This window comes from Passer domesticus, chromosome 3 (assembly GCF_036417665.1).
Source record: "Passer domesticus isolate bPasDom1 chromosome 3, bPasDom1.hap1, whole genome shotgun sequence".
Taxonomy (NCBI): domain Eukaryota; kingdom Metazoa; phylum Chordata; class Aves; order Passeriformes; family Passeridae; genus Passer; species Passer domesticus.
In genome coordinates this window covers 22431668-22444352 of record NC_087476.1, presented here as the reverse complement: position 1 = coordinate 22444352, position 12685 = coordinate 22431668, and the positions used below count along the sequence as shown (strand labels likewise).

Genomic DNA, 12685 nt, shown 5'->3' with positions numbered 1-12685 from the left:
TTCAGACTTGTGTAATTTATTTTGTGCAGCTAAAATATTCCAATTAACTTTGTTTTGTTGTGTTGTGTTTTAAATTCAGGAAGAATGCTCTGTCCTTTTCTTAGAAAATTTCCCAAAAAATCTTTTAAGATGGGAAATATGATCCACAAATTTCTAGTAGTTCTGTTTTTTGTGGAGGAAACAGAAAGACTGGAAGCATATAACTGTAGTGGTTTGGCCCCAGCTGGGTACCAGGCATCCACCAAAGCCTCTCCATCACCCTACTCTGCAACTGGATGGGGGAGAAAAAATACAACCAAGAGTTCATGAGTTGAGATAAGAACTGAGAAAGATTATTCACCAAATAAAGATTATTCACCAAATACTATCATGGGCAAAACAGACTAGAATTAGAGATATTGCATTTATACTAACAAAATCAGAGCAGGATAATATGAAGTAAAGTAAGACTGTATAAAGACTTTCTCCCACCTTTCCCTCCTTCCCAGCTCTACCTGCTCCCCAGGCTGCACGGGGAGATGGAAATGGGGGTTATGTTCAATGAGTTCATCACATCTTGTTTCTTCTGCTGCTCAGGGAGGAAGCAGCTCCAGCATGTTGTTTTTCCCATGGGAGATAATTCTCCATTAACTTCTCCAATGTAAAGCCATCCCATGGGCAGCAGTACTCCCCAAACTGCTGCAGTGTTGGGTGCAGACCTGTAAGGACAGGCTGCTCCAGTGTAGGTCCTTCACAGGGTGACAAGTCCCACCAGCAAACCTGCTCCAGCGTGGGCTCCTTTCTCCACAGGTCTGCAGGTCCCTGCATCAGCATGCCTGTGGATCCCCATGGGCTGCAGGGGCACGGCTGCCTCACCATGGGCTGCACCATGGGCAGCAGGGGAATCTCAGCTCCGGTGCCTGGAGCACCTCTTCCCTTCGTTCTGCACTGACCTTGGTGTCTGCAGAGCTGCTCCTTTCACACATTCTAACCCTGCTTTTCTCTGGCTGCAATTACAATTGCACAATCACTTTTATTTTTAGTCAGTTATCCCATAGATGTTACTAATATTTTTAATTGGCTCAGCCTTGACCATCAGCAGGTCCATTTTGGAGCTGCCAGAGATTGGCTCTACTGGACATGGAGGAATCTTCTGACAGTTTCTCAGAGAAGCCACCCCTGGCAATGCAAACTTAACATAGTATTTATGTCAGTTCTTCCTTTTCTCAGCTGGGCGCACCATATGTGTATATGTGCAGGATAAAAAGCACATGTGTGTTTGGGTTTTCTGTATATTCAGTCTTCTGGTTTGTATAATTTGTTTACCACTAATAACTGTCGGGGTCGGCTGTTACTTGTCTCTGCCCCAACACGGGAAAAGGTGGTTCTGGGCAAGCCGCGCTTTGAAGAAAGAGTCTGGACTCTTGCTTTTCGGTCTTCAGTTGTGTTTATTGTTCCTTATCTACAAAGTTTTTCTATCTGTCCAGCCGAAGTCTGATCAGCAAGACAGCCAAGGGCACTCTCCCCCGCCCACAGGGCGGTTGTCTCTTTTAAAGTGAAAACTACGTATTAGATATTTACCTTCTATTTCCAATACTTTTCACCCTTTCACCCTTGTTGGCAAGTGTACCTTCACTATGAACCAATCCACACATGCCAACATCATCCTGAACATGGATGCCAAGGAAAAGAAAGAAGAAGGACAGGGCACGCCCAAATCCCTCCATCTTGGGACTCCTGACCCCCATGTACAGGATTCCAAACCCCCCTGTACAAGGTTCAAAACCCCCCTGTACAGTGCTCCAAAATTTTTCCCTTCACCCTGTGATTGCTATTACTATGCTACTTAAACTTTTGTGGCCTGTAATTCTTTATATAAGAATTATATAAATAATTCAAATTGCTCAAAATGTCAATTTGCTCCATGAATTAAGATCGAATTTCCATGTGTCTTTGGCTTTCTGCCAGGGTCTCCAAGCCCCTGCCAGGGCTTTGAGACATCCAGGGCATCCAGAGAGATGTCCTGGGTTCCAACAAATAACTTTTAACTTCATATTTTCCTTAATTACCATTTTAGGAATGTAGTAGGAAAAAAGGGGACACTGTTCAAATTGTTTCGAGTATTGAGAGTACCATAAGTCTGGACATCTATATACATAGTATCATTTAGTTATCTGAAGGTCTGGATGGAGAAAGAATGGAGGGCAAAAAGAGTGGAACAATATAGCATACCTTGTCTTTCTCTTAGCTAAAAACATAAAATAGAGATTTGAGCCTCATTTGCATGAACACATATTCAGCTGGCTACAAATACATTGTTCAGTAGGGTATCTTGTATATTTCTTGAGATTAACTTTATCTTCAGTTGAGGTAGTGATTGGTCAAAAGTTGGACTCAATGTTCTTGGAGGTCTTTTCCAATCTAAATGGTTCTGGGATTCATAAAAATATTCCTGTGCTACAGTTCTAAAGTATCAGAGTTGGGTCTTGGCTTTTGTTTATTTTAAATCTTATAATGGGAAGGTTTTATTATGGAGATTTTATTTTTTTTTTTTATACTCCTTAACCTTACAGTGGTATTTTGTGAAGATTTCAGAAGGTGGTTTAATGAAATGGATTTTTTCCTGTCTGAGGAAAACTTTGAATTCTAATGTATTCATAAAATGAATGACTGTTGGAAATCCATCATTTCTCACAGAACAAAAGTGTTTTTTTTGTTTTTTTTTTTTTTTTTTACCATAACAAATTATAACTAAATAATACACAAATAAATCAATTTGGTGGGGATTCTTTTTGGTAATAATCTCCACTGGTTGAAAAAAAAAAAGTCAAAATATGGTTGCATTCAGGCAATGGTAGTTTATGCATGGGAAATGTAAAGAGTCATCTTTAGAGTTGCAAGTCTAATATGTTTTTTTTTTCTTTACTTTGCAGTGACCCAGGGTGGGGATGCAATTGCTTCTGATACTTGTCCTGATCCGGGAATTCCTGAAAATGGGAAGAGGGTAGGCTCTGACTTCAGGTAGGCACATTTAATTTTCTATATGATCAAGAGGAAGATATTTCCTGTTATATTTATACACAGCCTGTGTGTTAGTTTGAAAGCAAATCAGTAAAAGTCAGAACTACAATGTAATAGGAAAATTAAAATAAAGGCAGAAAACACTGGCTTAAACTGACAGAGTCAGGATGTAACGTGACACCGTGTTGGTCAGGGTGGTGGTAGCAGTCTGATTAAATGCTGGCTGCAGTCCTGTTGAAGGGATAGATGTGATTTTGTTGAAGTGATGATCCTGTGGAAGGGTCTGTCTTCCTGTGAAGTTCCAGTGGTGATTATGTAGCTCCTGTCCTCTGGGAATTTAATAGGTAGAGCTGTTCTGGTTTTCCAAATTCTCAGATTATAACCAGGTAGGAATGGTCATTCCTCCCCCTGGGTGGCCATCTCACAATGATGATGTAATCTTATCAGTCATGCAGTGAAGCTTGATGGCTCATTAGCAGAAGATATCCCCTGGAGGGAGTTATCAGAGACGAGTCATGGAGGAGATAAAGAACACTACCTCACCTGTTTTTAACAGCTTATGAGGATGGTGATAGAATACATAATTTTGGATAGGTTTTACATTGTAACGTAAGGCAGTCTGTAACTATAGATGAGTATAATTTCCTTAGTTTCAAATTTCTTGATCTTTTGTCAAAATAGATTTATTGAATTGCATATCTCGGATTGTTTTTGCTTGAGTTGTTTTTTAAATCAATGCATTTTAAAAAAGAATTTTAAAGCATAATAATCTCCCCTATGGAGAAAAAGCAGAAATCCATGGACAGCATAGAAGAAGAAGCAGAGAGTATTATCTGTTTTCTCACTATGTAAAAGCTGTTAAAAAGCTTGGGCAACATAGCAAACTCAGTGTCTGAGGCTGTGATGAATGCCATCTCCTGTTTTTTCTTGTTTTCACCTTTTGTTATATTAAAAAAAAAGACACGTTCAAAGGAACTGCTATGGAGAAATGAGGAAGTTTCCTCCTTCCCTGTTGAGGAAAAAAACCAGAGACTTGAAGGTGCAGCAGGGAAAAAGGGTCAAAGGAAGGAGATGGGAGCTTCCAGCTCAAGCAGAGATTTATAAATTGCTCAGCAGAGAATGGACAGTCAGAGCTAAGATAGAGGAACAGTTCATAGGATTTAGAAGGAATTGTGCAAAGTTCTCTGCAACCTAGGCCATAACTGAGAAGAAAAATAAATTTAAAATCTATTCTCTTTCTGACTGACATACTTCTCAGATTTTTCTCTATTTATCCTCAAAGGAGTTTGAGAAATCATAAAGATCTCTAACATTAAAAGATTCAGTTATATGCAAAGTCATGGCTTCATTAGTGGCAGGGCAGCAGTTCAATGTGTTTTAAAAATAATGAAAGAATATAAGATTTCAATTAATAGGCTAGAGACACAAGTTTTCTAAATGTTTCCTGATGTCCTCTTCTATGTGTTCTGATCCAACTTGTCAGCACATCTACTGCAAATGAAATTGCATGATGCAAAAATTCAGTATGTATAGCAGCCCCTGTCCAAAGGGCTGCTATTTTAGGAAAAGAAATGCAATTCCTATTTAAGTCGTTATTAATGTTTGATGAAATACAGAGAGAAGCATCAGGCAGTAGAAGACTAGGTAAAAATGGGATGCTATGATACTAAAATAAAACTCTTTCTCAAGAGGTATTAAAGTGCCTCTGTGTATTCATCCAAGGAATACCTTTATATTCCCACTGTCATTTTGGAGACTGTTTTACTTTCCTGATTGTGCAGGCATGCGCAGGTATCCCTCCATAAATGATGCAGAACATGCCACTTCTGAATTCCTCCAAATAAAATACTTAGTTGAAGAATTGGGGCGATGTCTAGGATCACTTTGTTATCAGTGGATAGAGAAAAGCATCTCTGGAAGTAGTTAACAGTTACAGGACTGGAGGCAATGGAAATAAGGCGAGACATGTTTAAATTACTACTAGATTCAGGATTTAAAAAAAAAAAAGTCATGTTTTTTACTATGAGGATAGTAAAGCACTGAAGTTTGTGAAAAAATCTGTGGACTCTCCATCCAGGAAGGCATTCAGAACTCACCCAAGCAGGTCTCTGAGCCCTCTCTTCCAACTGGGCTTGCTTCAAATGGACTAGATGATGTGCTCTTCCAATCTACTTTAGTCTGTGAATCTATAAATGTCATTCAGCTTTTATGTGTTCATGTATATCATGAAAAGTGGCATATGAACAATTGTTAAGAAACAGCAGCAGGTTTAAGAGCACTGATAAGCTCAGAGAGGGTAAGGAAGAAAAATACTTCTTTTCAGCTCTAGGGGGTAGTCTGTAAATTGAAAGAGAAAGCAAAGTAAAATAGTTTTGGTGAAACCTATTCAAAGATCTGAAGCATGTGAACCCAAACATGGAAGAGCTCAACAACAAATTTCCCAGCAATGCATAGAAATACCAAGAGGGAAAATCCAAAAGAACCCTAAAGCTCAAAGTACATTTGAAGATATCCAAGGCAATTGAATGACAAAGAACCTTGCAAACCACAGATAACTATGTTTTGAACACAGACTTTTAGGAATTATTTTAGGTTAAAGGTTTCTCAAATGCCTGGAGCTTATTTATGAGTAATGCTTGTGCTTACTGAATTTACAGAGTAAGGCTATTTCCCTACCTCCTTCATCCCATCCAGCCTCTTAGGATATTTTCATTTCACCAAGTGTATCTTACTGTTCATGAGGATAAACAAATACATAAAATGTTCAACAAGCAACATCATATAACATAAGATAAATAAAACATGTTGTATACTTTGATCATGTTAATTGTGTGCATGTTTTGGGCCTCCAGTTCTGAATATTATTTGAGAGAAATAGTTTGTTTTCCACCTAAACGTTATTTACTATCTGAAAAACTCATTATGCAACAGCAAATGTTTCTCATATACTTTAAAGTTTGTTAATATCTATTTTAAAGTTAACTGTCTAAATGTAGACAGACATTTAAATAGAAATTTTGGCTGAAATCTGGTTTTTGTTTCTATGAAATGACAAATTAAGCTCTTCCACAGGAAAAGGGGAAATAATATTTCCTACAGCTTGCATTTCTCCAATGTAATAAAGGTACTCTGGAGAGTAAAGAAAGGCAATGTTTATTTTCTTTTCTAAGAGGCAAGTATAAACAGCAGAAGGAGCTATTGTTCTTGTCAGGAGAATGACAACTGTGAATATTAATCTGAACTAAAACACGTGAAAATGCACATTATTCAAAATCTTTTCCAGTCTACTGAAAGACATGCTATAAGTGGGATTGATGGAAAGGCAGAGGGTTTATTTTCCAGACAACCTGAGACCCAACTGATTCAGTGATGACAAGTTCTTTGAAAAGGGTTTCATACTTTTCAGCATAATAATGGCATTCATTCTAATATAATAAAGCAAACAAAAAGGTATTGAAATCTTAACCTTTTCTTTCTGTCCTCCTGCTATGCTTCCACTGTGTTCATTTCAGGAAGTAGGGAGATTATTTTCAGTGGTTTTGAAACAACCCAATGGATATTACATTCATTTTGGAGCAGAAATGGCAAGTCAGACTTGGCTAGAGTAATGAGAACTTAATCAATACAATTTTAAAGTCAAGATCACATTTTATATTTATGTGAGATTGCAAACCAGTAGATTGTTTAAATGAAATCTGAAATGTATCTAAATAATACTGTTTCAGCTCTGCTTAAATATCATATGGTATGTGAAAATGCAGTTATTTCCCATAATTTCATTAGTGGCAGGGCAGCAGTTCAATGTGTTTTAAAAACAAATGCTTGTAAAACAAATGGCTTTATGCTTGTAAAACAAATGGCTTTTAAATTTTCAAAACAGATTTTGAAAATTAAATTAACTTTTTTATGTTGGTATTTTCTTTTTTTTAAAATAGCTTCTTCCAGTCAAATTCTAGCCCTCTTTACAAACCCACAGATTATGTTTGGATGGAGTTCAAATTCAAAATAGAAAAAAAAATGAGGAAACAGATTTCTTCCCTGTGTTTAATAATTACAGAGAGAAGTAACAAAGCAAAACACAAGACTTCTGGTGTGCACAGATTTGCTCAGTGACTAAGGAGGTAGAGATGTGGGGAAAAAAAACCAAACCCACAAACAAAAAAACCCAATAAAACTCCCCAAATTAAATTAAAACCTTTCCTTCTTAATTAGTGGATATTAAATGAACTAGGATTTTTCTTTGAAATCACATATCAAACAAGTTATAAGACATCTTCATAAAGATGTCCCCTTTTTAAATGGGAAACTGTCAAGCTTAATCAAAGGAAAGACTCAGCAATTTGGATGTGTGAATAGTTTTATTGTAGACTGTGATCCAGATGCATCCCCTCTTCTAAGATACTTATTTAGATCCATAAGGAGCTTTGGAGTACTTTGTGCCTTGTTCTTTAATGTGATATTTTTTGCTATGTTTCTTCTTTTTTTTTTTATTAGGTTGCATTCAGCATATTTATTTTGTGTCCCTTAGTTTGTGTTCAGACATTTCAGAAGATTATACCCACCGTATAAAACATATGAAGTTCACATTAATTGCCCTTAGATCCTTGGATAGAAGCTATTTCCAGAGCTTCAGGAAAAGATACCCCAACCCCCTGAAATACATAGAATAATGTAGAATAATATTGAAACAAATTGAATTATCATGAGTGTATAGCTTAAATTAATGTGTAATTTTTTATGTATACAATAATAAAAACTTTAAAATTATTTCTACAATGATCAAAACCCAATCTAAACATTAAATCATTCTCTTACTTTATTAGACATAAAAATATTTGTATTCCTCCTGTTCATTTCCGTCTATCCTCTTTTTTTCTTTCTGGGGTGGGATATTCAGGTATTTTAAATTATAAATTGCTGTTGGAGACAACCAGTAATTATACATTTAATTTCACTCCATGTTTTTATATGTACACCGTTTGGGGGAAATGTTTGTTTTCATGTTGCTTCATGCATCAATTACACTTGTAGGATGGCCTTCATCCAATATGATTTTTAAATACTTTACTTCTCAATTTCCATTTATTACTGCTAGGTAACCGATTGGGTTTTTTCCAAAAAAAAAAAAAAAAAAGAAATACAGAGATCCTAATTCTAGAAAATAGGAGAAAAATCCATTAAAAAAACCATGTTTATGGCATTATAATGTCAGATTAATGAGTACATTTTTCTTTACAAATAAAATAAATGAAATTTTATTAATTTGAGGTATATTTTTAGAAAAATGCTTGGTCTCTTTTCCTGAGAGCTTTAGGAATGTTCTGAAGATTATGACAAGTATAAAATGAAGACAATTTTAGAAACTCACATTACCCTTCAAGAATTTTATGCATTTTACATGAATTATGGAAGAAAAAGGCCAATATTTTCCCTGCATTTCTGAGTTTTCTTATTTAACAGCTCAATAACAAAGTAATAGGAAGAGCAGTTTTTAAAGCATTTCTAGATTTGAAGCATCACACTAAAATTTTTAAATTAACGAAAAGAAAACAGTCCTATTAAAATTTCCTGAAAGAATGAAAAGAAGTATAGAAGCACATAATAATATCAATAAACAATATAGTTAGTGTTTGTGAGATTCTCTGAGAAACTAAGGAAATACTTGTCCATGAAGTGTGGGAGCAAGCTTGTGATAGTGAATGGCGTTATATACAGTTTTTCACAGCACGGTTTTAAGCATTGAGCCTCCTGAGTGCCATATAGCAACCCCTTGCTGTTTAGGACTCAATAACTTACAGAGACTAAACTATCTGCTTTGTTGAGTTCACGTAGTTCATGAAAGGAATTAATAAATAAATAATAATAAATACAGATTTAATATAATAAATACAGATTTAAAAGTGCAAGAAAACAACAGAACCAGTTATTTATGGTGGGGAACAAAGAATATCACAAATAATAAATGGAGCCAGATGTGTAAATACTGTTTAAGAAAACTGTGATATAGACCATAAGTGTATACAGTTTTTGAAAATCTTCATAACAATTGGGTAGCATAAGTAATTCCAAAGTGATACATTTCCATGTTACAAGTATAATAGTCAAATTTCAGTCCTAAACAATTTATAATTCAATGTAATGTTTTAGAGGAAATTCCAGCAGGGTCAGGAATATTTAATGGATTTCTGCCATTGATTGAAATTAATATTTCCTGGTTATATGTGTTGACAAATTTCCACATCTAATTACTTATTCTCTCATTTGAGTGAATACAGCAATGTTGAAATTATCCATTAAGTATGTTCTGTTGCCTGAAATAATTGTGTTTATATATTTTCTTAGATAAAATATACATCCATATATTCATTGAAATTGTACTGTAAAAGAACAAACTTAGTGTCACAATTGTTTTGTGACACTAATTGTTTTGCCCTCCTTAAAAGGAGGGCAAACTGAATAATAGACCTTTTCCCTAGAGTATAAGTTGTTTTTTTATGAATAAAATATTGATAGAGTAGAATTTTGCACCTGAATTTTTTTGTTTACATCTGGAAATATTATCAGTTGGCAATATTTGCATTTATTTGAGAATATTGAGATTAAAATATATTTAATTCCTTCCTTCTTTCTCCCCTTTTTCTCCTAGGGTGGGTGCAAGTGTACAGTTTTCCTGTGAAGACAATTATGTACTGCAAGGTTCTAAGAGCATCACTTGTCAGAGAGTGACAGATACATTGGCTGCCTGGAGTGACCACAGGCCAATTTGCAGAGGTAACTCCTATTCTTTGGAATTTTTTGTGAAGTTTGGAAGGGTAATTTATAGTTTTTGCTGCAATGAAATTCAAAACTAAGAAAACTAAAACCGGGAACAATATCTCATGTATATGTGTATATATGATTATAATTGTACAAAGATTTTTATGTAGCTTGAAGCATGCCATCAAATGTTTCAAAAGAGTATCCATTTAGGGAGCAAATTTCATTTAAATAGTTTTAATTTCACTTAGTCTTCCTTTTGTCATTATAAACTTACTTTAAGTAGAACTAATTATTTAGGTTTATGTTATTTTTTTCTAAATTCCCAAATATGAGATTCTCACTATCATTCTATGTTTTAATCAGTCCCAGATATTTACCTAGTCCTGATTTTTCACTAAATTCCTTTCTGTTCATCTATTTTGTTCAGCTTTACATAAAACCTGACCTTCTAACTTATTTCTAAATGTTTCCGCATCTAGATGCCCCTGCTTTCAATTCCTGTCCGCCCCACTTTTATGGCGGAGCAGGGGAAGTGGCTTTTTGTTACTTTGTATGTTTTTCCATTGCAATCTACTGTCTGTAACAAAAACACAGAAAAATTTATAAATGTTGCTGAAGTACATCAGATCTGAGGTGTATAGGAGAAAATAAAGAATGGATTTCTATGTACAGAACTTTTTATCTCAGTAGAAAAAATATTTGGGGTTGCACATTTTGATTGTACATGCTAATGAGAGCCTTGACCCTTGAAATGTTCTTCCGTTCGATTCTCCTAGAACCAGTCAACCTAGCCAGGATAAGCAGAGCAAACCACCACCATTAACTGGAAAAGAAAAAAGAAGTCATACAAACTGATAGAGATACTTTTATTTTCATTTTGAGATAGATAAAATTGATACTTCTTGCACACATGGAATCTTACACTAGAATGCCAAGTACCAGGGCAGCAAGTGATACCAGTTTAAGAAACACTGGAGGATTTGTAACACTTGAATTTACACTTCTTTTTTGTTCACGAATGTGCTAAAACATAAACTCATTTATATAAAATTCATATACTTCTCTAAAAAGGTTTCATTACCTAGTTATTTTGTAATTCCATTTTTTTTCCTGCTGCCAGATTGGATTTTTTCAACTTGCATAAACATGTATGTGCTTCACTTCTCAATGGTGTATAATTCTTGGTCAGTATTATGGCGTGCATGTTTGTGGATTGTGAGGAGTGAAAGAGGCAGGGTTTGTTTGCAGTCTGTATTATTCTCAATTCCTTTACTGGCATCCAAGACGCCAGTATTCATAGTGCTCATATAAGCACCAATTAAAAGTAATAAAATACACAGTTAAAATAAGTGCTTATCACAGTTTTTAAATTATCATCAACTTAAAGTGGAAAAGCTGATAAACTGCATGTGACTACTGTGAGCTTAATGACTTCAAGAGAGCAAGTCTTACTGAAGAAGCTCAGAATGGTGACTAACAAAGCTCAAAACTTAGGAATCTGATGGAAAGTCATAGGAACCATCTTGCTCTTGGCAAGTTCCTGACATTACTTTAAAGGGCATAACAATGTCTGGGGTCCAATGGTCCCCAGCACCACTGGGGTCTGCTCATGCTGGTGGTGCAGCTCCTGGCCCACCCCACCACCACACCTCGGTCACAGGCAGGGAGTGATGGCAGGCCCCAGACACTGCCCTTGAAAACTGCTTGATAATGTAAATGCCCCCAGTTTCCTTGAATTCCACACAAAAACTTTACGGTGATACATTCCTGTTTTCTGTAGGCAGAGTACATGGCTATCTAATATTTTTATGCAGTCTTTTGCAATAACTCCATTTCCTGAACAGACCTCTGGGTTCAACTTCAATGGTGCCTCTTGCTTGGCTTTACCCCTTTCCCCTCCCCATCCTTTTAGCCTTATCTTAGAAGTTTGAATAGGAGAAAGGAGTAACAGCTTGAATAAAAAATCTCTCTGCAAGGGAGATGTTTCTTAGCCTTCCTGCTTTGTGGACAGCTACAGGAGAGACCGCCTGATGTTTTTATAGCTACACAGTTGCACCTCTGGATTAGTGTCTGCTGCTGCAGACCTTAGGCTGCAGGAATTGAAAATAAAGTAATAGATAGTGTGATAGTTATGGTCCTGGAGGTATAGTGTTTCTAGCAGTTACTAGAAAGAAAATGCCCTGTATTTCAGATCCAATTAATTTTTCCTTGTTATTCCCTCAATTAAAAGAATATAGGTTGCTTAGTGCAGCAGCAATGTGCCAAGCTTTCTGTATTGTTAGCAGGCAGCATAGTGTGGCATCCTTAAATGTGATTAGTTTTTTGTGACACTGAGGGACATGGTTTAGTGATGGACTGGACAGTGGTAGGTTAAGCCTTTTCCTCGGTGACCCTAGACCTCTTTCCTAACCTAAGTGATTCTGTGACTTTCTTTTTCTGTGTTAAGTACACACACCCTTTTAATAACTGTTAAATTATGCTTTTGTAGAACTTCCTATGTAGATGAGGGGGTTTGTTTAGACTTCTACTGGGATTGTAACAGAAGATTTTCATGTGAGGTATCTGAGACTTAAATTGGTGGGTGGCTATTAAGACAGTTTTGGTCATACACATGGAATCTTAGAATGATTAGTGTTGGAAAGTGTAGTGGTTTTGATTAGTTAGTTTGAGATTTTACTAATTTTCAGATTTTTTTAATTAATGTGTTGATGAATGTGGCAGGTTTGGTGTTTGCTAATTATTAGTGTACTTACTTTTTATTGTGAGATAGGATTAGGAGAAAGGTAAAGTGGGTTTAAAACTTTAAAAGGGTATAAAGAATATTTTATTAATAGTATCTATAAGAAAAAAAAGTAGCAAGAATTAAAACAAACCATGACAGAAAGAAACTTAAAGATCATCTAGTTCCACTCTCCCAACATACACA

The 12685-nt window shown here is 35.7% G+C and overlaps 1 protein-coding gene across 3 annotated transcripts in view; it reads left to right on the top strand.

Annotated features, from left to right (window-relative positions):
* Window positions 1–12685, top strand: part of CSMD1 (CUB and Sushi multiple domains 1) — a 1052894-nt gene that overhangs the window by 719068 nt on the left and 321141 nt on the right. For all 3 annotated transcript variants that reach the window (XM_064412131.1, XM_064412130.1, XM_064412133.1), the window contains exons 8-9: window positions 2913–3000; window positions 9647–9771. In XM_064412131.1, coding sequence (XP_064268201.1) covers window positions 2913–3000; window positions 9647–9771 — 213 coding nt within the window. The remainder of the gene's footprint in view (window positions 1–2912; window positions 3001–9646; window positions 9772–12685) is intronic.